This window comes from Grampus griseus (assembly GCF_964374135.1).
Source record: "Grampus griseus genome assembly, chromosome: 5".
Lineage (NCBI taxonomy): Eukaryota > Metazoa > Chordata > Mammalia > Artiodactyla > Delphinidae > Grampus > Grampus griseus.
The window spans coordinates 139,610,819-139,637,340 of NC_138998.1; the positions used below are offsets into that span (position 1 = coordinate 139,610,819).

At 52.9% G+C, this 26,522-nt stretch overlaps 1 protein-coding gene across 1 annotated transcript; it reads right to left on the reverse strand.

The window, feature by feature from the left end:
* Nucleotides 1-1,934: 1,934 nt before the first annotated feature.
* On the reverse strand, nt 1,935-25,867 carry TMPRSS2 (transmembrane serine protease 2; the record flags this gene model as incomplete). The annotated part of the gene is made up of 13 exons (XM_082654793.1): nt 1,935-2,038; nt 3,319-3,471; nt 3,892-4,034; nt 6,036-6,127; nt 6,795-6,974; nt 8,523-8,694; nt 9,715-9,758; nt 13,428-13,538; nt 14,706-14,832; nt 18,525-18,638; nt 19,317-19,403; nt 22,897-23,119; nt 25,853-25,867. The coding sequence occupies 13 exons, from the start codon at nt 25,865-25,867 to the stop codon at nt 2,027-2,029; spliced, it is 1,473 nt and encodes a 490-aa protein (XP_082510919.1). The 3' UTR covers nt 1,935-2,026.
* Between the last annotated feature and the right edge of the window lie 655 nt (nt 25,868-26,522).

Consider the following 26,522-nt stretch of genomic DNA (forward strand, 5'->3'; position numbering starts at 1 on the left):
GGGGATTTTAGGAAGACAGCTTTAGGGGAAGAGACGCTAGACTCATGTTTGAGGAGGCAGGTTCTGAAAACTCTTGGGACACTGGGCAGAGAGTTCTAGAAGAGAGTTGGGTCTCGGGGTCTGAATCTGGGAGAAGTGGGAGGTACAAGTGATCCCCCCCCCCCCCGCCCCACCGCCTCAGACCCAGCCCCTCCCCCCCAGCCTCAGACCCACCCCACCACGCAGCAGCTGCTCCAACATCCCGGCCCTACAAAGTAACGCAGATTGGCTCGCGGTGGCCACACAGATCTCCAGAGCCTCAACACGTTTGGAAAAAGAATGTATAATTTATTTGTACAATTTTTCACACTTGAATTTTACAATTTAAAAAAGATACAAAACAGAAGACAAACAGTGATCACATAAATTAAGAGAAGCACTAAAGAAGGAACGCCTTCTCACCATGACAATGCTTTTTAAAATCCGCCTCGGGGAGCAGGCGCGTCTGGATGGTCCCTGCGGTTGCTGCCGGCCAAGCATCCTGCGAGCGGATCGTACAGCCTTCCGTTCCAAGGTTAAGTCCTAGCACAGAATCACTCAATTTGTTCTTGGAAACACCAGCGTGTCTGAGAGGGTGCAGAACCTCACGGCCCTGCGTTTATGCTTCACGCTTGGCAACTGAAACGTGACCTTCCCTCCAGGGAAACTTTAGGGGCTGGAAGGGGTCACAGGGAGTCCAACACACACCTCTCTCTTCTTTGTCACAAGCACAGGTGCTGTGCATGTCACTTACAGAGCATTCAATTCGGAGCCAGCAACTCAAGTCCGCTGCTGTTCACACAGGCAAAGACAACAGTAGTTTCAGAGTCAGGGGTAGAACTACTTAGAGGATCACGGCCCAGATTCCATGAGCACTGAGGTAGTAACATGTAGAAAGTTTACAGGAAACAGTGTATCTTTAATCAGCATCCCTGATTGCCCTGGGTCACCTCAATTTCCACGTGATTAGCAGACCTTAAGAGGGTCAGCAGACACCCCACTCGGGGTGGGACCACGGTAGGGGGTGGGGCGTAGCACAGTCTCCAAGGAGAGGGACAGGGAGAAGACATGGAGTAAGGCTGGTCTCCCTGGACAGCGCCCCACCCAACAGGCAGGGGCCCCCTGCCCCGGCAGTGCTCTGCACTGAACACATCTGCTCCGTCTACACCCTCACCACCGCCCAAGAAGGAAAAAAGGTTTCAGTGCCCTGACAAGTGGCTATCAAGTCATCACCCATGAAGGGCTGGTCCCTTTATTTCCAGCCACCTTCCAGGGCTGCTAAAAAGGCACTAAAAAATGATCAGCAAAAATCCCTCGTGGGGCGACAGGCCCCGGGGCTGCCCCAAGTGGCCCGCACTGGTGATGGCCCCAGAGGGTGGCCCCTGCAGTTTCTACCTGGCTCCCTCCCTTCCCATCTCAAGCCGTCCAGCAGCTGAGAAGTCACCAGCCCCATGTGCATACAAGAGGGGCCCCTGGAACGGGGCTTGGAAGGGAGGTCCCCGTGGGACAGACCCCAGCCCTCTGCCTGCACTGGCCCTGCATGCCCACACCCAGCTGGGCCTCCCCTGTCGGATGAGGGGCGCGGCAGTGTACACCCGGGGTGGGGGAGGCCGTGTGGCCTGCAGAGAACTGTGGAGCGTGCCAAAGACAGACAGGTTCACTATTTAATAAAAACGAAAGGACCTGGGAATCATTTCTAAAAATACATCATGCACAGGGATTAAAAATCAGCCCCTTCGGGCGTCCCTGGTGGCGCAGTGGTTGAGAGTCCGCCTGCCGATGCAGGGGACACGGGTTCGTGCCCCGGTCCGGGAAGATCCCACATGCCGCAGAGCGGATGGGCCCGTGAGCCATGGCCGCTGAGCCTGCGCGTCCGGAGCCTGTGCTCCGCGGCAGGAGGGGCCACAGCAGTGAGAGGCCCGCGTACCGCAAAAAAAAAAAAAAAAAAAAAAAAAATCAGCCCCTTCATTTTCTTGTGAAATGGTGTCAAGGACCCAGGCTGTATGGATTAGCTGTTTGCCTGTTCAAAAAGGAAAAAGAAACAATGTTATTTTCTTGAGACAAACAAAGGTAGAAAATTATTTTTTCCCCTAAATGAACGTGAGGCCCTTATACACCAATGAGTAAGCTTAATAAGACAAAGGGATATTGTTTTTCTACAGCATGAAGGTCAAGGGGTTAGGCTGACAGTGGAGGACAGCATGTGCAAAGGCCCTGAGGCATAAGGGGGAACGGGGTGTGTAGGGATCCAATCATTCAGCACAGCTGGGACACAGGCCTCTGTGGGCAAACCGAGTGTGACCTTAGCCACTGAAAGACGTCAAGTGTCTAATTGTCCTGCTTTCTACCACTTTCTCTGCTGCCACCCAGCCCTCTCACTCCCCGCTCTGGCCGTGCTGAGCCACCGGCGGTACCTTAACACATCTTGCCCGTTTGCTCTCTCATCCTGGACGGACAGTCTCCCCTTGGCCTGGCTCACCTCCCTCAACGTGTCCGGGCTGCCTTCTCCTCCCAGCCCCACCGCAGCCCCCCCAGCTTCCCTCTACCACATAGCCCCCGGCGGGCCAGAGGGAGTCATCTATTTCCAGCACTCGGCCCTTTCTGGGGCGGGGACTAGATGGGCCCCGTGGCCACTTGAAGGTGTTAGGTCCTACGGTTTCAATCTGGGGAGATGCAGGCCGGACCTCATTGGGCAGTGCCCTCTGGTTCTGCACCTGGGTACCTTTGGAGACTTGAGAGGGGACAGAATAGAACTTTTTCTTCCACCAGGAGCCAACCCCTAGAAGAAGCCGAAATCTGTGGGCTCTGCCGGTCCCGAGGCCCGTGAGGTGGACCCAGGATCCAGGCAGAGCACAAGGACTGGGCTCCGTTATGCACCACAGGCCAGGTCGGGAGCCCCTGGGATCTTTCCCCACCTTACCACCTCTCCTTGTACCAGAGAACCCCAGCTGCTCCCCGGCCCCAGGGCGTACTCGATAGCCCGGAAAAGGACAGGGCAGAGGCACGGCTGGCTGACCTGCCTCTCCCTGCTCTCTGCCCATCCACCAGAAGTTTGACTCAACGACGTCTGGGTGGGTAAACAGAACCACCTGAGCCAGAACCGAGCGTGGTCAGAGCACAAGGAAGCCCATCACAGTCAGCTCTGGACCCTACAAAGCTGAGCCCCAGACGTTTTCACCCAAACACCAGTGGTGGGCCCTGGACAGTGGGGGAGGGGATGCCACCTGGCACGGGGACCACACCTCCTAGGCTTTGACACAGCGAAGCCAGAGAACCCAACGAGGAGGACGGGAAAGTTACCCTCATTTGTCGATAAATCCAGTCTGTAAACACGGTCACGTTTCCGTACACTCCCGGTCGGTAAGCCTTAGCACAGCCAGACCCCCAGCTCGTGTCCCCAATCAGCCACCAGACGCTGCTCTTCAGAGTGACCAGAGGGCCTCCGCTGTCACCCTGGGGGACACAGCAGGTTACAGAGCAGAAGTGAAACCCCAGGCCGTACATCACAGAGGGCAAGGAGGTGGGGGTAATGGGAGGGGCTGCAGGTCTCCTCCGACGAGGTGACAGTAATATAGTCCCCCAAAGAGACTGCACCAGCGACAAATTGGCGTCTGCATCAGTTAATAGTTGCCAAATAAATGGCTGTCCATATTTTTAAATAGTCAAAAGACTTATTTCTGTGACACTTCGACCACATAGCGCCTTCCGGAGGAAGCAGCGGCGCGCATTGTTGGGGGTACCAGGGCTGTCGCACCGTCCATGGCCGTCACTTCCCACGGCCACCCCCGGGCCCCAGGTCGGGGAGGAGGTGCTCCTCACGGGCCCCCTGGGAGCCGGCCAAGGCGCAGAGGCCGAACGCAAGCTGGTCATCACCTGGCAGGAGTCAACGGTTCCCTGCAGGTACCCTGCGCAGATCATGGCCGGCGTGATGAGGTCACTGTACACCTGCTTGCTGTCGCACCGCCAGGGCTCGATGAGCTGCACCATCGCCGCGTTCAGCCTATCCGAGGTTTTCCCTGCAACAGAGGATGGCCTGGCTTTCGCAGGAAGCCTGGACTCCCTCCCGGGGGGCGTGGAGAGACAGCCACGCCCTTCCTCCCATACTGGCTCCTGGGACACCGGGGTATCTTCCAGCTGCTGGGGTCTGTGTGTAAAGCGGCTCCAGATTGGGTTTGGTAGCAGACTGCCTGCCTCTGGGGCTGGGGAGCTCCGCCTGTGTCCTAGACTCATCCTCTCCCATCACCTGTGTCCTAGAATCATCCTCTCCCATCACCTGTGTCCTAGAATCATCCTCTCCCATCACCCAGCCACTTGGTTCCCTGGGGTCAGCTTTCCTCCTTCCTTGCTCCCTCTTCTCTGGACCGTTCCCAGGGCCACCGGAGGAGCCCTGTGTTTCCACCTCAAACACCCGACCGTCCTCAACCCCACACGACCCTTCACTCTCTGACCATCTGCCCTCGGCTGCCAGCAGGTGGAAACTTCCTAGACGCTCGCTGGGACTTGCACTCTATGTCTCCCAGTTGCTACCTGGATGTCTTCTGGGCCCTCTCCTAGAGGGCTCCTCCACCCAAAGCCATACCGCACCCCGCCCCCCGTCCTCCGGACTCGGGAAATGGTCCCACCACCCACCGGGGGGCTCGCGTCACAGCTGGAAGCCGCCTTCCTGTGACTCTCTGCTCTTTCTCTGCTGACACTCCATCCATCAGCAGCTCTGAAGGCTCTGTCCCAAACGTGCTCCCACCCCCACCCCACCCCCACCCCCCGTCTGAGCCGCCTTCTTGTCTCGGAGGACACAGCACTGGTCCCCTCACCGTGCTGTTCCGTCTGCCCTCACCCCCAACCCTGCCGTGACTCCCTACACAGCTCTCAGATCAAGTCACTCCAGTATCCTCATTATAGCCTACAAGGCCCTATGCGACCTGGCCCCAGGCTGCCCCCTCACCCCGGCTCATCGTGCCCTGGCCACACTGGCCCTTCTGTTCGTAAGACACTCTAGTCATGCAGATCTTAGCTCAAATGTCCTCTCTTCCGAGAAGCCTTCCCTGACCACCGCTCGCTGTCGCAAACCTCCGCTGTTTGAAAGCACCTAGTTCAGTTATTCCTTTCCTGTCTGAGCACATCCTGCCCCCAGACATCCACAGGAGAATGTGAAGCTCCTGCGGGTAGGGATTTCTGTCTCATTTTGTTCACTGCTGCATTCCCAGCTCTTGGTCGGTGCTCCCCAAATTGTGGCTGACTTCCCCTTTTGTCTTGGATGCTGGGAAACCTCGCTCACAACTGGAAGGCTCAATCCAGGAGTTTTCTTTAGACCAGATGCCAGGACACCCAGGGCCACCGACATCTCCCCTACCCCTCCCAACCACCCCGCCCTTGAGCTATTCACCGTGCTTTAAAAGATCCTTGGAGGTGTGCCCTAAACACTTTTGGAAGGATGTAAACAATATATAAATGCACGACTAAGCCCATCCAATGCTCCATAAGAATGCAACAGCAAGGATCCCTTCATTTGAAAAACGTTATCTGAGATGAAAGCAAATTGTAACTGAAGGCAGCTGGGCCAGCCTGCGTCAGGAGGGTCTAGCGCCTCTTCCCACTCTGTGGTGTCAGGGCAGGAGGACAAAGGCTCCGACGCCTGCAGCTGGCATTGCCGGTCACACAAGCCCATCCTCACCGAGTCCGTTATCACTCAGCCATCAAAGGCAGGCAGACTTCCAGGCGGCCTGTTAGCGACCATGGGGTACAAACATGGGGGCCGTGTGTCCCTCACACGGTGGCCTTCACCCTTCAAAAACCAGTTTCCACACATTGTTCCATTTGGTCTTAATAAGGGCATGGGGTAGGTAGGGCAGCTAGGATTTTCCCATCTAGCACGTGGGGAAACAGGAAAAAAGACTGGGCGAACTGCCCAAAGTCGTCAAATCACTTAGTGGTAGAACCAGGATCAAAACCTAGACCTCCCGCTTCAGAACCCAGTGATCTGCTCCTGAGACCCGCAGATCCCCTGCTGGGAGCCTCACCTTTCTCGTAGGTGGACCCCCACCCGGAAATCCAGCAGGCCTGTGTCGGTTCCAGCATCATGCCCGGGTTGGGCAGACACACTGGTTTCACTCTGTCTGTTCCAAGAAGGGAAAACAGCGTGAGCGGGTCTGGTCTAACTGAAGGCCTCCGGCGACGGTGTCCACCTGGATCTTCCCTGGGCCTGGGACCACCAGCCTCCTGCCCAGGGAGACTTCTGGATTCCAGTGTGTCCTGGCATCCCCTTTCCTGCCCCTGCCAGGACCCTCCTTCTAACAGGCAAGACGCCCCCCTCTGAAAGTTAGGGTCTCGGAGGATTGAAGATCGACAGTCCTGTGACGCAAAGAGTTGACACTGGACGTGGTAGGGCTGCATCGGACTCAATTGATAAGGATGGAGGTAAGTGATTAGCAATTTATAATTAAACTCACAACAGGTGCAATTGCAAACCAGCACCCACCAGATGCTGACTAGGAAACAACTTTTCTAGACGTTCACGTGTGCTGATTAAGTCGTCACCGTGCCGAGGAGGAAAAGTGCCGCAGTGAACGCATCCCTCCGTGGCCAAAGGCACATTTTGGGGTGACTCGGCCTCTGCTGAGCCCTCTTCTAGCAGCCAACCCCTCCCCTGGCTCCACACGCTACAACTCAGTGCAACTTCCTTCCTTCTGGACATCACAGCACATTTTATTTCCAGTCAACCTCTCCTTAAGATGCGGTCAAAACTGTTCACGTACCCCGGGCTGCAGGAACGCTGCTACGCACCGTTAAAAGTCAGAGGCGTCTGCAGCTTCATAAGAGCGATGTCGTTGTTCTTGGTCTTGGAATCGTAATTCGGGTGGGAAATCACTTTTGCTACTCGGTATCCGTTTCCATAGAACATGAAAGATTGTCTCAAAATTCCTGCAAAGGCCGTCCAAATCTTGGGATTGTTAAGAGGTCTGGAAGACAGACGTGAACACCGCTCAGCGTGTCAGAACCACAAACACGAAACGCTCATTCGACGGCCTTCAAAAGTCACCCGCCCGAGCCAAGGTCTCCAAGGCGACGTGATTTGTCAAAAGCCGCACGACAAGGCTGGCCAGGTGGTCTCAGGCCCCTCCCCCTCCACACCCCACACAGCCCCCACTCCCCTCCTTTACCTCGTCAGTGAATCCTATTCCTTCCGTGCTTCCCCGCCAGCCGGCAAACCCTCGCGATTCCAAGAACGCTTATTCTTGAGCCTAAGTGCCTTCCTGAGGTTTGAAACCCCATTTCCGGCGTGGCTAGATCTAACTGACTTTTACATGCTAGAGCATTTCCTGGCACACAGTAGGTGCTTAATAGGTGTGTACTGATGAACAGACTCTGAGTCTAATAGCCGTCCTGGCATTACCTTTATCTGGGTATTTCCCTTCTAAGAAAATCCTAAATCCTACAGCCCATGGAATATGGTGGATGGAAGGAAGGGAACGCTCTTGGGTAATAAACACTGCTTTCTTCAACCATACAACAGCCCGTGCAGCAGCACACCTGTCTTACAGGTGCAGATGCTACAGGCAGCCACCTCGAGGGGACTGTCTGAAGCCACTGAGCCAGAGAACGGCCAGGCCAGGCCCGGCCTCACTCTAAAGAAAAATAACTCTGATGAGCGAGGCTTTTTCAAAATAGCCATGTGACCAAAACAAACACAAAAAAAAAACACAAAAAAACCCTCCACGTTTAAGAAAAAAGGAGGGGGAATAGTATCTTCTACAAAAGCTAACACTGTAAATGATGGCTACCCTTGCCCCTCTCCACCCCCCTGTATGGGCAATGCTGTGGCCCAGGGTGTTTAATGGACCACAGAGGACCTTCCTGCATGGCAGTGTGAGGTCTGAGTGTCTTTGAGTGCACCCTCTCTGGGGATGAGCACCCAGGGGAAACCAGGCCTCCCAAGAGGGCAGGGGACTCAGGAAAAGTGGGACAGCTGAGAAGACTGTGGGCTAGAAGGAGTTCTTTCTTTCTTTTTTTTTTTTTAATAAATTTATTTATTTTATTTTTGGCTGAGTTGGGTCTTTGTTGCTGTGCATGGGCTTTCTCTAGTTGTGGCTCGCGGGCTCTAGAGCACAGGCTCAGTAGTTGTGGCGCACGGGCTTAGTTGCTCCGCGGCATGTGGGATCTTCCGGACCAGGGCTCGAACCCGTGCCCCCTGCATTGGCAGGTGGATTCTTAGCCACTGCGCCACCAGGGAAGCCCCTAGAAGGAGTTCTGATCACAGCATCACCCCAGCCCCACACTGCATCCCTGCGCCAGACCCCAGGAGTAATGGACGCCCGCTGAAGGGATGGGCTTGGCCACGCGCTGCACGAGTCATTTGACCCTCCCAGCGAGGCAACGACCTGGGCGCCCTTAGAATCCCCGCGTGTCCACAAGGAAACGGGAACTCGAAGGACTCGGAGACTTCACTCCAGGCCGCAGGGCCCAGAGCCTCCGCCTCCCAACCCGGGACCCGCCCCCGCGGGACTTACTCCTCTACGCAGTGGGCGGCGGTCACGATCCACTCGGGGGTGATGATGGAGCCTCCGCAGACGTGGGTGCCTTGCACGTGCAGGCTGACCTGCCAGGGCCAGTCCCCCGGGGCAGCGCTCGACCCGCCCACGATCCGGCTCTGGCGTCTCGTCTTCCCGGAGACCCCGCACTCTGAGGGCGACAAGCACAGCGCGTCCGGCCGGTGAGCGAAGCAGGGCCGCCCGCTCCCAGCCGCCTGACGCCCGTCACACCCGGTGCCCAGACGGCCCCCAGCCCGAGGGTCCTGTCTGGCCGGAGGGTGACTGTTGTCTGTTCTTGTTCCTGTTTGTTTGGGGTCCGACTTTCCGAGAATGTGTCCTGGTCTCTTTGCGTTGGGGGGTGGGGTGAGAGGAGGTGCTTCCTCCCCCTCCCCCCAGGAAGCACCACTTCTGCTGGCACTGGGTGCCCCTGTTCCTTAGCACTTGTGCGATTCCATCGGCGTCTCCCGTACACCAGGTGGGGGGCCTGGATAACAAAGGCCCTGGCACCCCCTCGAATGCTCAGAGGCGCCAAGATTCCCGAACAGAGCTAAGGAGGCTTTTCTCACGTGTGCTGCTCTCAAGCTGCCAGGAGGTGGATGGCGGCGCGTGCGCGGGAAGGCAGGGCAGGCACCTGCTTTCTCTGGACCTAAAGAAGCTTGAGCCAGCCTGGGTGGGAAGGTACCAGCGGGACCACTGGGGCATGCGTCCACCTAGGGGCATCTGCTAGCTTCAGCTGTTCAAACTGAACAGCCAAGCTTCAGGCCTGAGACCCGAATGGGAACAGGATGGGGCTGTCCCAGAGAAGGGAGCGCAGGGACAGTGTCCTCCATACCAGTAGAAGGTTTGGAAGCTATAAATAATCCAAACACAGGGGCGGGGACACGCACAGGCGTCCAGCTCCAGCGCGCGGATGCCCTAGAGTGTGGCCCTGGCAGTTTCTTGAGCTCTCCCGTCCCCATGGGACAGCTGCTTCTTGGACTTGAGGCTGAAGGTGTCTCAAGTGCATCAGAATTCAAGAAAGGAGCCCCTTGGGCAGAGTGCTGGGCATGTCCTGACCTGTTACCCCACCTCATCTCTCCACATCCCCCAGAGACACAGGGAGATACATTTCTATAAGTACCAAATGTTTCTTATTTTAGAAACACAAAAAGGAAAACCAAGAATCACTTACCTATGCAGCGTAAAGAAACCACTGTTTTTGAAGAACAGACATCACTACAAAAGAAGAGGGGAAAATTCTGGTCACTCTAACAAACGAGACACTTGATTCTCAAAATGCTTAGAAATGAATATTTTCTTCTACTGTTCTCACTCTCTGCCTCCCCAGACATAGAAGAGTCCACAGTTGAAGACTTGAATAAGGAAAGTAAATCTATATACATAGGGGACGGTAGTAAAGAGCAGACACTGAATCAACGTGCAGGGGTCAAATCCAAGCTGTGTGACCTTGGACAAGCTTCCTAACCTCTCTGTGCCTCAATTTCCCCATCTGCAGAATGGGCTAATATAGTACCAACTCATAGGATGGTTGTGAAGATAAGCACACATCATATCAGCTGTTATTAGTTTTCCTTGGGATTTAAAACGATCCTTTAGTTTTGTCAGGAAGACATTCGGAAACTTCCAGATTCCTATAACTGCTTTACATTTACCGCACAGGAAACTATACAGTCAATCATTTGCCTGGGAACAGAAGAAAAGTTACTCCTTTGGGGGGCAGACATTCCGGGTTACCTATGAAAAAGAAACAACCAATGTGTTCCACCGTGTACGGAATTTTCCCCCAATAGGCTGAGGAGAAGAGAAACAGCCCTGACACCCTCATGTTCGAACCTGGCCACGTTCTGTTGAACGTAAACAGCTCCCAGGGCATCCACATGGGGCCAGACCACTGTTACATGATGGATCAGGACGCGGGCACGCCCACTGCACGATCCCATGAGCCTGGTCCAAGCCACACGGTGACCAACAGGCCCCTATGCTGGCTGACACGAGTAGCCGCACTTCCCAGCCAATCCCAGCCATAGCCTGGCTTCATGCCTGCCACCCACCTTCTAAAAAAAAAAACCATTAAGGTACCAACTACAGAATCACCCTCACTTCCGGACAGCATCCAATGCAGGGCAAAGCCCTGCTTCCTGGAACCTTCCCCAAAAGGACTCAACACAAGCCCACGCCCTGTAATAAGTCCCTTCTCACCCGCTTCCATGGAGACACCCACAGTTCCAGGACAAGGCATGTCCCGGCGGTCTCTGGCTGGGGGGCATTGGATGCCGAGAGAAGACATGTTCCCATTAAGAGAAGATGCTTCCTAAGGATCATAAGGGCATTCTCCTCTACACACTGTGCAGCCACCGGCATCAGGGCGCAAAGCGGCCACTCAGACAAACCCTGCGAGGACTCGGGTACCAAAGAGCAACTTCTGAAAGCAAAGAGGAAAGCAGTTCTCCCACCTCACACCATGCATGCCGGGGACACCACATCCCAGGCAATGACCTTCTCTTCTTTCCTCCAAACCCTGCAGCCACCTTGTGAGTTACCGAGAGGTGGCAGCCTTTCCTCCCCTGCTCAGCCCTGATTCCATGTAACCAAAGACGATGACGAGACAGTCGGGGGCGTTTACAAAGAGCCCAGGCAGCTGTGTTTAGTTCCTCGGGAGGGCAAACCACGGCCTGCTGTTTTGATGGGCACACCTGGCCGTGTGCACCCCTTCTCCTGGGCTCACCCTCTCACATTCCTGGGGACAGCCAGACCAGGTGCCCCAGGCAGAAGTCAGCCCCCCGGGCCACCAGGAACGCAAACCTGCTCCCAGCCTCCCACTCACACGGAAGGAGGGGAAGTGTGACCCGTCCATCCTCCCATCAAGGCAGCATCTGGCACCTGGCCAGCAGGGAGGTGACGGCCTGCCTGGCCACCTGGGGATGGGAGATAGGGACCTGGGAGCTGAGGAGGACTTAAGCAAGAAGGACACCGTGTATCTTTCACGTTAAGGAACATTCGGATAGTAATGATCCTAGGAAGACCGCAACCATTTTCAACATATGCAACACAGAATGGTAGCTCAAGTCCAGCCCTCTCCCCCACCCTCCGAAACAGCTAAACCATCAACCACGGGACCAGCTCAGGTTCATTTCCACCCACCAGACGCACTGCGACCCGCCCAGCGCTGCGAGTATCCCTCCAGGTACAGGAAACATTGGTGCCCTGGACCAGCCGCTCGCTCCCAGGCCCACCCCTTGCACAGCATCCTCTGACACGATTGCTTGGGCTGGGGGACCAACCACCCCCGCTGCCTGGCGCTGAGGGGCTTCTTGGGAAGCAGGATTTCCAGTGTGAAACCGGCAGAGTCCTGGGCAAACCAGGATGAGTTGATCACCCCAGTGGGGACCCTGAGACATTCTTTTGGACTCCTAGACACACACCCTGACACACAGTAAGGTACATGTCTAATGTCCGGAGAGAGAAAAAAATCAGGAAAGAGGAATTTCAATTGTGCAATGTTACCCAATACCATGGAAGGCAGAGGGCAGAGGGCAGAGGGCAGAGGGCACAAACAAGATGGCAAATAAACCTTAGTCACTTCCCTGGAATAAACCCAGAGCTGCTCAGAGGGACGGTCCTACATAAAGTCCAATCTCCTCACCATGAGAAACTCAGACAAACCCGCAGGTGCAGCAGAGAAATCAAACTCTGGACAGTGATTCTCCCTGACGCCTCCTACTCATTCCCATTACACAATTCTTGAAAGGAAAGAGGAAATCACCGTGGCCAACAGGCACATGAAAGGATGCTCAACATCACTGATCATTAGAGAAATGCAAATCAAAACTACAATGAGGTACCACCTCACACCAGTCAGAATGGCCATCATCAAAAAGTCTACAAATAAGGACTTCCCTGGTGGCGCAGTGGTTGAGAGTCTGCCTGCCGATGCAGGGGACACGGGTGCGTGCCCCGGTCCGGGAAGATACCACATTGCCGCAGAGCGGCTGGGCCCGTGAGCCATGGCCGCTGAGCCTGCGCGTCCGGAGCCTGTGCTCCACAATGGGAGAGGCCACAACAGTGAGAGGCCCGCGTACCGCAAAAAAAAAAAAAGTCTATAAATAACAAATGCTGGAGAGGGTGTGGAGATAAGGGAACCCTCCTACACTGTTGGTGGGAATGTAAGTTGGTGCAGCCACTATGGAGAACGGTATGGAGGTTCCTTAAGAAACTAAAAATAGAGCTACCATATGATCCAGCAATCTCACTCCTGGACATGTTTCTGGACAAAACTACAATTCAATAACATACATGCACCCCAATGTTCATAGCAGCACTATTTACAATAGTCAAGACATGGAAACAACTTAAATGTCCATTGACAGAGGAATGGATGAAGAAGATGTGGTCCATACATACAAGGGAATATTACTCAGCCCTAATAAAGAATGAAATAATGCCACTTACAGTAACACGGATGGACCTAGAGATTATCGTACTAAGCAAAGTAAATCAGAAAGAGAAAGACAAATACCACATATCACTTATATGTGGAATCTAAAATATGACACAAATGACCTTATCTAAGAAACAAACTCACAGACATAGAGAATAGACCTGTGGTTGCCAAGCGGGGAGGGAGGTGGGGGAAGGATGGAGTGGGAGTTTGGGATTAGCAGATGCAAACTAGTATATATAGGATGGATAGGCAATAAGGACCTACTGTATAGCACAGGGAACTATATTCAATATCCTGTAATAAACTGTACTGGGAAAAGAATATGAAAAAGAACGTATATATAACTGAATCACTTTGCCATACAGTAGAAATTAACATAACATTGTAAATCAACTATACTTCAATGAAATACATTTTTAAAAAGAAATCACCAAATTAAATACCTGTGGTAGAGTTTTTTATAGAGATCGATATTGTTGGCACTGACATTCAGCTTCATGAAGCTTGTGGCCCCGCTGTCATCCACTATTCCTTGGCTAGAAAAAAAACTATTCCTGAAAAAGACAGAAAATCTTATTTAAAATAATGGGTTTTGTTGTGAGCATTCGTAAATCCTATGTTATAGCTACATCAGAATATGACATTCTGGTTACGAGGAACAGCATAGCATTTGGGAAAACAAAAACACAACTTCCAGTCAAGTGACGCTGCGTTATAACCATCTTTCCATCCGATAAGCCTGAAGTGTCAGGGAAATGTCCTCCATCAGTCGTGTTTCTAATCTAATCTGGATTAGGATAAAGAAGCAGTAAGAATAAGGGTGTGTGAGTACATATAATGTAACAAAATTACACCTGTTAAAATGCTCCCAGTGATAAAATACAGACCCTGAACCATGATGGGGCCTCACCTACGTCATTCCCAGTGACATACGCTGCAATTGGGGGCTGGCATTTTGAAGTATTTCACTAGCTAAGATGCCAGCTTTCTTATCAAGTGGTAATTCACTTTGAAAACTGGCATAAAGGCAACACACTAGAATTGCACAGAATTTACACGGTGACACCCCCAAGGAAGAGACGGTGGCAATGAAATCGCACAGCCTTTCCCTGAGAGGCCAGACGGCTGCCACGCGTTGACAAGGATGGTCTGGCGTGTCCCTGGCTGGAATCCTGAGGAGGGGGCGCTCCCACCCCCCTCTCCCACCTCCTCTGGTGGCTGCGTGAGGAATGAATTCTCTAACAGATAAATCTGTTGATCAGCTCTCTTCTGTTCAAAGGCCTCCAGCGCCTTCCGCGCTCACGCAGTGAAGGTTATGCAGATCTGTTCCCTCCAGACCTTCCCTGCAGCCCTCCCCTCTCGCTACCACCCAGGAGGTGAGTGGAGTCAAGGCTTCGACCCTGCCTGGGGGCTCCTTAGGAAATGAGTCACCCAAGGCCCTCGGCCAGCACCCTGGACCCTGGTGACCGCAGAACTGGACAGCCTCGAGGAACCAGGAGCTGATGGAGGCCCCAGAGGCAGGGCTGGGGATGCCGTGGAGGGGGATGGGGCAGTGTGTTGCCCACGGTCCCCTGCCGGCTTCCTGGAGCGGCTTTAGAAAGGAGACAAAGGCTCGCGGTGCCCCTGTGTTGGCGCTTCCAGGGAGGGACAGAGAGAAGCACTGATCTTATGTCTCTGCGCCTGTCACCATCATCACGGAGGCCACGGGGCTCGGAACTCACGGGTAGCCCATGTCCTGGCACGCTGCTCTCCCGTAGTTGTCACTCCAGTCATCCTGGCACACGGGGTGCCAGGACTTCCTCTGAGCTGAGTACACCTGAAGGATGAAGTTGGGTCCGTAGAGGCGAACTGCAGGAAGGGAGATTCTGGTGAGTCTCAAACCATCGTCCTGTCCGCCACATAAGCCCCACCTTCCCTGGGACACAGAGGCCCTGGGACCCAGAGGCAGGGCTGGGCTCCCTCTTCCCAAGGCACCAGCTACACATGAGAGGTGCCGAGAATCCAGCCTTTCCCCGCAAAATATGCCCTTCACCCACAAGAACTGAAAACAGGTATTCAGACAAAAGGGAACACTGTACACAAATGTTCGTGAAAGCATTATCCACAAGAGCCGAAAGGTGGAAACAACCCAAATGTCCATCTACCGATGAATGCTCAAAATGTGGTCCATCCGCATAATGCAGTATTATTTGTTCATGAAAGGGGATGAAACACTGACACAATACAGCACCCACGACATTCTGCTGAGTGAAAGAGGCCAGACACAAAGGCTCACACACTGTATGATCCCATTTCTGTGAAACGTCTAGAGAAGGACACCTATAGAGACTGAAAGTAGATTAGTGGTTGCTCAGGGCCTGGCATCTGGGGCTCATCCTGCTGTGGAATGACCAGCCTTGGTCTGGTCACTTCCTACTGCTTCTGTGATGAGTGATTCCACACACCATGTGAGTGGATAAGCCAACTGGAGGACACCTAGACAATGCATTACGATTCAACACTAGAAAGAACTGAGCTCTCAGGCCACGAAGAGACGTGGAGGAACCTTAAATGCACATCATTCAGTGAAAGAAGCATCTGAAAGGGTTCCAATTCTAAGATACTTGGGGAAAGGCGAAATCATGGAGACGGTAGGCAGATCAGTGGTTACTCGGGGCTGGGAAGTAAGGGATGAACAAGTAGGGCACAGAGGATTTTTAGGGCAGTGAAACTACTCTGTATGACACTGTCATGGTGGACACATGTTAGACATCTGTCCAAACCTACTGTCCAGATGTATACATTGTACATTTATCTGCAATACCGAGTAAACCTTAATGTAAACTAAGGACTTTAGTCAATAACAATGTATCAATATCGACTTATCACTTACAGTGCAGGTACCACCCCAATGCAAGATGTTACAAGCAGGGGCGACTGTATGTGAGGGCCGGGGAGGGATGGGAACTCTGTTTGTTCTGTACACGTGAAACTGCTCAGGATTCCATGCAAAGGAACGCTGCGAGTGCAGCGGAGGGAAAGGGGAGGCTCACGTCCCAGCAGAAAAGTGACTTCCAGGATGTGTCATCAAGCCCTGTGGAGTCAGCTGGATGGCAACCACAGGGAAACGGGCACATTAACGATGCAAACACATGTACATTTTCGTGCAAAAACTCTGTGCAAGGAGAAACAAGATACTCTTATTCGTTGCCCCAAGGAAAAAACATGATTGGCTGATGAACAGGCTTGTGTGTGTGTGTGTGTGTGTGTGTGTGTGTGTCTGTGTGTGAGTGTGTGTGTGTCTGTGTGTGTGTGTCTGTGTGTGAGTGTGTCTGTGTGTGTGTGTGTCTGTGTGTTAGAAAAACTACCCTGTTCTTTCCTCTTCCTCACACCCTTGTTTCACGTGTGTCTTCTTTACTGCTCACACAGAACATATCACTCCTGACACTTCTGATCACCAAATGCATGTGGGTTTTACCCCATAACAAGCAGTTCTCTGGGACACCAGCTGGGTGTCCAACAGTTTAACTCAGTTCTGATACTCTTTTACCTGGAGATGGCATCAGATCCCACAGGTTGAGGGCTCAGTCCCACAAGACTGCCCTCCTCCCCCTTCCCCTGCCCCCCCACTTCAGATGCCAGCCCCAAGTCCAGGTTGTCACCTGTGCTTCTGAACGACCAGCTAGAACTCAGAGGTTCCCACGACCCCCTCCTCAGCTTCGATTAATTTGCTAGAGCAGCTCACAGAACTCAGGAAAACCATTTACTTACTGTTTACCAGTTCATGATAAAGGATGGGATAAAGGACACAGATGCACATCCAGAGGAAGAGAAGCACAGGGCAAGGTGTGTGGGGAGGGGCGGGAGATTCCGTGCCCTCTGGGCACACCAGTCTCCCCAGATCTTCATGGGGTCACCAACCCGGAAGCTCCCCAACCCTGTACTTTTGGGATTTTATGGAGGCTGCATCACGTAGGCATGTTCGATCATTAACTCCATTTTCAGCCTCTCCCCCTCTCTAGACAGTGGGGTGCGGAGCTACAGTCTAAGCTTCTAACCAAGACCAGCCCCCATCCAGGAGCCATTCAGGAGCCCGCCAAGAGTCGCGTTCTTAGGACAAAAGACACTCCTGTCACCCAGGAAATGACAAGGGTTTTAGGAGCTCCGTGTCAGGAACTGGGGTCAAGGATGAAATACTAGAACCAAAGATGCACCTGGTGGTCTTTTCACTTCGGAATCATTAGAGTTTCAGGAGCCCTGTGCCGGGAACGGGGGGCAGAGACCAATACATACACTCTGTTATCTCACAGTGTGTGAGTATATACTCTGTGTGAGTATGTGAGTGTGTGTGTGTGTGTGTGTGTGAGTGTGCATGAGCGTAAGTGAAATGGGGGAGATGAGATTTTTCACTGCATACCCTTAGGGACTTCCCGAATTATGATCTATTTGAGTACACTAACTCTTAAAGTATTTAAGTAAATACAACTTCAGTATTAAGAAGAGAGAGAGTTAGTCTCTCCAGGTAACATGAGTTTGTCTTGCTAGAGTTTATCAACACATGCACATGCACAGGTAGGGAAACATCAAATGTCATCCCGCCTGAGAGCTTAACCACATCTTCTCAACCTCAAAAACTCCCTGCTTTACTTAAGAAAATGGTGACAAATATATTATCACCAAAATAAAGGCAAGTCACTATGTCAACAGTTTACAGAGTGAGTCACTGCCCAGTGCAAACCCCCTCCGGGAAAGAACTGCAGGAGGTCGGAACTTAGAGGCCAAGGCACCAGCGTGGACGCAGGTCCATGCAGATGGTGCAGAGACTGAGCTCTGGCCTAACCCCCAACCCTGAGGATTCCACGGCCAAGTCCGCACTGCAACTCACACAGGTGCCCTGACCTGGAAATGGGATGTACGGGAAATCCATCCTCCCCCAGGATGGCTGCAGAAGGAAGACAGCGGTGGCGTAGAGCCCGGCCTTTGACTGGCATCACCTGCGTTCAGAGTTAACACAGCTCCCAGAGGACGCAGCAGGCTTTAGGCTCTGGGTATGGCCCTCAGTGGGTATTAGCACAAGCCTCGTCCTCAACGCCAGGGTCATCATTTTCCCTGGCATGACCACTTTACCACCCATGAAATAATTCATTGAAAATAATAAAAGCAGAAAAGGTGCCCACCCCGTGACAACATAGATCACTTGAAAGGCAGCTTGTTTAGAAAACGCAGAGCCCACTCCCAACTTTATGTCTTAAACAGTTTGCCTGTTTTAGTGACGTCGTGGCAGCTGGGGCAGGCACGTTGGCCTGGCCCTGGGCTGTGGTCTCCCTTCCCCCATGCTGCGCGATGCTGGTGGAGGGCTGGCGCTCGCCCACTCTGAGCCTGTCCCGTCATCTGAAAACCGGGCTTAGACGCGAGGCTCAGCCTTCAGGAAGGGATTCAGTTGTGGAACGCTCGGCGTTCGGGACACGGGCCTGACACCGTCACGCTTGCCCTGCTGTGGCCTCTGTGGTGGGGCAGAGCGGTCCCCCCTCCGAGGCAGCCGGCACGGCCCCGCCACTCACCGCAACGGCTCTCGTCCTCGCCGCTGGGGCAGTGCAGGATGCCGTCGCACCAGTGAGAGGGGCTGACGCAGGTCCCCGAGGAGCTGCATTCCATCCCCAAGCACTCGTCCTCCACTGGCAGAGAAATGGAAGGGAGATGTCCATCGGGCTGAGAAACCGAGAAAACCTCCCAGCACCCAGGTGACAAGAGGGAGTGAGCTTTTCCTCCTTTACTGTTAAAGGAGGGGATGAGTCCTTGCCGACAACGTATGTCACAGGGAGCGGCCGCAGGGATCCTGACCCCCTCGGGTCTGTCCCTTTGCTCAGGGGAGGACCCCTAGCCTCGGATCTGGACAGCACCCGCCCTCTCTGCCACACAGGTGAGTCCTGTGATCCACAAACCCTGCCCCGGGCTGATGGAGGAGACGTGGCTGTGGGTACAGGAGGGGCCTGTGGCAGCCACCGCTGTACACTGAGACACAGGGACCAGGTGTGGCCCCGAGGTGCTGCACCCACTGTGCTCACGAGTGCCAGGTGCCACCTAGTGCCTGAAGCACGGGGTAAACTCAACGTGCTTCTCCCACGTGTATGAATATCACACACAAAGGGCACGGGACCTTGACAGCCCACGGATTAGGAGGAAGCATGCAAACGAGATTGGCCGCTTCCGAGAAAGGTTATTCATGCATCGCGTAACCAAACAGGAGGAAAGAGATGAGAAATTTCCCGAGGGGCTGTGGGTGAGCCCCCAGCCCAGAGAGTAGGGCCACTAAAGGGCCGGCACACCACGACTTGGCCCCGTCCTGCACTCACTCAGCTTCCACAGCAGCATGGCGGCCAGGACTGCTCCAGCCAGAAGGGCGCCCAGGGAGAAGGTGACACACAGGACTTTCTTAGTCCCTGGAAGAAAAGAGTCGAGTGAACAACTTAGTCGCCAAGTTTCTTAGAAGTTAGACTCTCAGATATATATGGTGTATCCTATCAAGGAATAATAGTTTCTTATACATTTAAAAATGTGAGTTTTCTCTTTACGAACGTATCCTGGGAGGTCTTACTTCTTCCACAGCACTGAACTTTAGGCTTTTTTTGAGAACCGAAGCAGGAAGCCGTGATATGAAGCAACATACATTAAAATTAAGCTCTTCCACAAGTATGGCCTGAAGGTAGTCAAATAAATGATGCATTAAAAAATGGCTGAATAAAGGAAACATACCTTGTTCCGGTGATTATAAAGCATAAGCAAAATAATAATAATTCTCCTCAGACTATCATCTCTGTGTCAGTGGTACCCAAGGCAGCGGGGAAAAAGCTTCTTCCTCAAGGTGGTTTGGTGAGGGATGGGACAGAGTCACACTGACTCATTTAAACAGTCACTGGCCACATGTGGCTATCTGCGCTTCAATTAATTACCGTTAAATGATATTAAATCGTTCGGTAAATTCAACTACTCAGTAATCCCATGTGACCAGTGGCTACTGCGCTGGACTGTGAAGAGGCAGGACATTCCGTCACTGCAGGAAGTGCTACTGGGCAGCGCTGGCATCGCTCCCGGGTCTGGGGGCAGGAACTCTGGGCTCACGTTCCAGCTAAGAATACAAGTCTTTGGAGAAGGTCACCAGCGCTCTCTAGTCAAAACAAACGAACACGCCATTGTCGGTCAGAGTGTAAGCCGAACGTCATGCCAAGGTTCAGAGGAAGGCCCCCACCACCGCCACCCTCAGCAGGTCCTGTGCAGAGAGCAGCTCCTGGCCCAGTGATCCCTTGGGATAGGCGGAGAGGCAGAGGGAAGTGTCCGGGCGAAGGCGCTCACACAGGCACTCCAACCGCTTAGTTCATACAGGAGGACACCCAGGCTGCAGAGGTGCAGTGCGGGGGGGCCTTGCACCCCACCTGTGCACATTCTTGCTTCGAGAAGTCCACCAGACCAAGACGTTCAGCTTCTGGGGTTGAGAGACCAGAGCTGACCCATCTGATCGGGGCTCAACGCCTCGCCTCTCATTTCATTACCATGTTCTGCCAATCCCACAGTCTGTGCTCAAACCGGCTTAGAAATCACCGGGGAACCTGTTACCCAGAGATTCTGACTCAGCTCGGGGAGAGGAGGCGTGAGTCTGCAGCGCCACAGGCTCACGGGTGAGGTCACAGCCGCCGGCCTGAGGAGCTCCATGTACCGCCAGCCCCATTATCAGGACTTGGCACTGTGCCTGCATCTTACCGATAGCAGGGCAGGGTCCCCAAGGAAGCTCAGGGGAAATTCCAAGTGGCCAATTTGACCCATTAGTCAAGGATGATGTCTTCCTTTAGGAGACTTCCCTATGTGTTATCTTATCCAAGATAAAATAGCGTGCCTGGTGAGTTGAGGGCTATTAAACTAGGTATCTTGAACCTCTCGTTGAGAAGGTGGCAACCTGCCCAGCCCTCACTAGGAGCTTGGGCAGCGGGAGCCCCGGATCTCACCTCTGGGGGACAGGCATTTCGGAATCATTGTCTGGTCGATCGGACATGACTGGGTGCTGGTTTGCAACTGTACGGATTGTGAGTGTAATTATAACTGACTAATCATTTACCTTCATTGTTGTCAATTGTTGGTGCAAAAGCCCTATCGTGTCCAGTGTCAACTATTAGTAGCACAGGATTGTTGACCTTCAGTCCTCCAAAACCCAAACATTCACATGTGTATGCCTTGTGGTTCAATGTGAAACACCTACAACTCTTGATAAAACAAACAGAGCCATTAAGATAAAAATGTCCCTTGTATTCCTGCTGGGGTTCTCTTGAGTTTGTGCTGTTTAAGTAACTTGCAAAATACTGTCAAGGCTCTGCCAGGCTACATGCTGCGTGATTCCAACTCTACATTCTGAAAAGGCAAAACTGTGGAGACAGTTAGATCAGTGTTTGCCAAGTGTCGGGGAAGAGAGGGAAGGATGAGCTAAGAGCATGACAGGCTAAGACTAGGGGTCCTCAGCCTGGGTACCACGGACACCTTGGCTGGGTCATTCTTGGTGGGGGAGTGGTCACCCTACGCACTGGAGGATGTTTAGCAGCGTCACTGGCACCTACCCAGGAGATGCCAGTGGCACCCCCAGCCCAGTTATAACAACCAAAACTGTCTCCAGACATTGCCAGATGTCCCTGGGGATCGAAATCACCCCGAGTAGCAGCCACTGGCCTCATTCTACCAACCACCACCAGAAAGACTTGTGCAGAGACAAGTGCTTCCTTGATCCAAGACAAATGAATGGAGGGAAAGAGAACCACACAGGAAAGGGGCAGGGGCAGAAAACACAGGAATGGAAGAGAGTAGCGGTGCGGAGAAGGAAGGATGGACGAGCCACCTATGAAGCGCGAAGGAGGCAGAGGCAAGGACCGAGGCAGAAATCCGAGGGCGACGGCACCTGTGAAGAGCTGGAGTGGTCTGCGGAGGGGCGTCTTCAAAGGGTACGGGTCTTATTCACTATTCCTTACTGTCATTATTTATGGCATGGTGGTGGCACGTGGAAATTCACTCTGTCACTAATCTTTAACTGTGCAAGTGGTGTACGTAGGTAGGCGTATCTCACGAATTAAAATTAAAACATTATCAGTGAAAATGTTCCTTGGTCCAGCTACTGTACTGGCTCTGTGCTCATACTAGTAATGGCAGTACTTGTCCTGCCTGGGCAGTTCTCACCACATCAACTAGCCTGCATTAAAAGCCTGGGAGGGGGGGTGCGACGGGAAGGGGTCTGGAGGGAGAAGAGATAAAATGCAATGCAAAGAAAGGAGATGAATGAGAGGATAAGAAAGATATGGGATTAAGGGGATGGGCAGAGGACACACCACCTTCAGTCCCTCAACCCTCCTCCGTGGCCCAGTCAGTTCTGGCTACAAGACCCTTCAAGGCAAGAGAAATGTTGAAGATGCTTCTGTACAACAGTTCCGCCGGCCACTTCATTCACCAAACACAAAATACAGAAGCTACTCTTTGAGCACCTTGAACGTGACTTGCAGTGCCCAGGGAATGGTACACAGAGAAAGGTTAAATCGTTTCTCCCTGCAATGGGGGTTTACCATCTACTCAAGATGATTCAGCGGCAAACCACGCAGACAAGAAGCAGTTCAGAGAAGCCCAGCTAGAAAGACCACCCTGGGTGGTACAGGCCAAGCCATTACCAGAGCATTAGTGGGAGATGAAGGTCTTAGCAGCCGGGAGGCCCCCAGAGGCCCACAGGAGGCGAGACCCAGGCCCACAGCTTTGACACAGAGTGGGGGAGGGGAGAGGTATGCAGAGCCAGACCAGCCCGGCAGACAGAGGAGAGCTGGCACCAGAGCCGGTGGGGCAGACGGGCCACCGGAGAAGGCAGACCCAAAACTCAGGCTCCATTAGAGGAAATAAATGCAAAAAGGGTCCTACTTGAGGTGCATGCTGGCCCCGCCGGGGGTTTGGGCTGCATGAGGATGACGGGTGTCGAGGTGTGCGTCTGAACCCTCGGGGCGTACTGGGGCACCGCGGGCGGGTAGTACTGAGCCGGGTACCCCGCGTAGGCACGGTGCGCCATGGGCGGCTGCGGCGGGTAGAGGCTTTCGGGTTGGAATCCATGGTTCTCATAGTAAGGCCCGACACCTGGTGGTGACCCCTGAATGATTAAAAAGAAGGTGAATGACACAGCATTGTAAAGCAGCTATACCCACTAAACATTTTTTAAAAAAATTTAACAGGAAGATGAATGATACAAAACCCTAATTATCCTAAAGGTTAAATATACACCCCATCACACTCAGACAAGACACTGGGACGGTGCTGCAGATTCTTTTTTTTTTTAACATCTTTATTGGAGTATAATTGCTTTACAATGGTGTTAGTTTCTGCTTTATAACAGAGTGAATCAGCTATACGTATATATATGTCCCCATATCCCCTCCCTCTTGCATCTCCCTCCCACCCTCCCTATCCCACTCCTCTAGGTGGTCACAAAGCACCGAGATGGTCTCCCCGTGCCATGCGGCTGCTTCCCACTATCTATCTTACGCTTGGTAGTGTATATATGTCCATGCCACTCTCACTTCGTCTCAGCTTACCCTTCCCCCTCCCCATGGCCTCAAGTCCACTCTCTATGTCTGCGTCTTTATTCCAGTCCTGCCCCTAGGTTCTTCAGAACCTTTTTTTTTCTTAGATTCCATATATATGTGTTAGCATACGGTATTTATTTTTCTCTTTCTAACTTACTTCACTCTGTATGACAGACTCTAGGTCCATCCACCTGACTACAGATAACTCAATTTCATTTCTTTTTATGGCTGAGTAATATTCCACTGTATATATGTGCCACATCTTCTTTGTCCATTCATCTGTCGATGGACACTTAGGTTGCTTCCATGACCTGCTTATTGTAAATAGAGCTGCAATGAACATTGTGGTACATGACTCTTGGAATTATGGTTTTCTCAGGGTATATGCCCAGGAGTGGGATGGCTGGGTCAGTGCTGCAGATTCCTTTAGGGCATCTTTAATTATGCCAATAACTGAACTCACACAGAATGAAAACTCACCAGCGTTTCCAATTAATTGGCAATAGTTTTTGGGTTTGTTTGTTTACTATTCATCTTTTGAAATAAAGAAAAAAACACAAATGGCTGACATTGAGTAAAAAAACGTGTAGAAGTCTGGGAACGAGACAATACCCCACCCCCTGAGAGTGGGCTACAAAGTTATGGACTAGCAATGCCAGGATTAGAATGAGAATAATAAGAGCTGACGTTCGAGAACTCACCTGCTTCGGGCATCTGTATTCATGCCCTCCTTGAAGCGTGACCATAACCCCCTAAGATGGTACAGCTGAGATGGATAGACCCATTTTGCAGACAGGAACGTGAGTGACAGAGGTTAAGAAATTTACCTAAAAGGTTTACAACTGGGGGGGTGGCCAGCAGATCTGCTCCCACAAGCATCTTTCTAGGACACATGCGTTTATGTTGAGAGTGTGTGGAGTTCCGCGGCTCCGTCCCTGTCAGTGGAATTTCTGGGACACAGTGTGTACACACACAAACGTGGAAGGGGGGGCCCAGCTACTCCATTTCCCTCTCAGCTCCATCCTTTGGCTGGTTTCCATCTTCTTAGAATGCCCTGCCCTCCCCCTCTGCCTACTTAAAAATTGCCCTCTCCAGGCCCTGCCCCCTCACTGGACACTCCGGACCCCAGCAGCCTGCCGCCTTGTCCTGCGTCAGCCCCCCTGAACCGCCCACTGGCTGGGCCACTCTGGGAGCCACACTTGCCCTCTTATCTGAGTGTCCACATGCAACACTCCTGCCCACTCAGTAATTTGTCCCCTTGCTCCTTGTTGACCGAGAGTTCAGAGAGGACCAGTATTCTGAGCAGAGGCGACTAGATGCTGAGAATTTTAAACAGGGCCTCCAGGGCAGCGTGATTAGAAAGCAATGGGCCGAATGCGAGTTTAATGACTCACCAACGGGCTCCTTCCAAAGTCCAAAGATTACACTCGAAACCAGAGCAGTAACAGAAAGGGATACGAAATGTAATCTCTCATCTAAATGGGGGAACCAGAGGCCAAAAAGCGGCACAGGCGTTTGGCCTCTATCTGAAGCATGTAAGAACGTGCCGTCCTTCCCAGGAAAGGTGGGAGCGGTTCGGCCCAGTGAATTCCTGTGCTGTGGATTTAAAATTTAAAAAGGCTCTAGTATAAATAAATACATAATACTAAATAAAGGGGCAGGGGAAGCAAACGTCTGTGTTCCAGATAGAAGAGAGAGAAGAATTTTGTCATTAACCAGTAGAATAACTACTAAATGCACTTATTCCCAGGTATAAGACCATGAGTGAGATGCGATGGGGAATAAAGATAGTGCATTTGTCTCCAAAGTGTGTGTGTTGGGGGGGGAGAGGGTCTCAGGGAGAGGGGCAGCCAGCCCAGTGTCCCACACAGCCATAGCCTGTCCCAGGCTACCAGGAAGCAAGGCGACTCTGTGCTCTGCTGGCTGGCGGTATCCCAAGCGCGCTTTTCTCCCCAGGACTCACTCCCTCTCACCACTGTCCTGCCTCTATCTGTCCCCACACCCTCACCCCTGTCCCCTTGCCCCACCCCAACCTGAGCAGGAAGAGAAGAGGCCCAGGGGAGAATCACACATCCACACCCCCTCCGAGAGCTCTGAGACTTCCCGCTGTGCAGCTGTCACATGGCTCCCCCCGCCCAGCCCCTGCTCACCCCTCACCCCAAGAACGCCTTCACAGCATCCGGGGAGCAAAGGCAGTCCTGCAAGCAGCTTTTAAAATGCCGACTCACACACATAGCTGGAAATAACAGAAGGAACCGGGAACAGAGGAAAGGCCAGGAAGGTAATGATTAACCACTTACTGAGTTTAAAGCCATCCTGATTTTATCAGCTGCATCAGGTAAAGGGAGGTATTTGGAACGTCCAAGCTGACCTAGAAGAAACAACGACAAGACTGTGCTATTTCCGTACCGGTGAGTTTGCACACGATGAATCGAGAATGCAGTAGAAGGGTCACCTCTCGCCAGAGCCATGGCGGTTCTGCCCGCTCACCTTTGCCTTCAGCTCACCACCTCCTCCTGCAGCTGCTCATCCTGAAGAAGACGGGGACCCACTTGCTTGTTAAGTTCAGGGCCTGCGGCACTCACCCAGCTCCCACCCGGAAGCCCAGACTTCCCCGACGTCACCTCCACCAAAAGGAGAATCCAGGAAGAGAGAAACGTGCACAGGGACTTATAGACCGTTGAGTCGGGTGGTGGTGAAGGAAGGCAAAAATCTGGGTCAACTCCTGGCAGTGCCACACCGTGAGGTGTCCTTGGGCGACTGACCTCTCTGAATCTCGGACAGATGCGGACGCAGCCATCGTGCTGGATTGCTCACGTGAGGATTTAACGCGAGGGCACAGGCAGACACCTCATGTGCCCAGGCCACGGCAGGGGTGATAAGACTCTGCAGAGCACCCACTGGGACAGTGGAGCAACCACCGACCCCAGCGTGGAGCAGGTGGTCTAGAGCTTAGACCCACATGGAGGC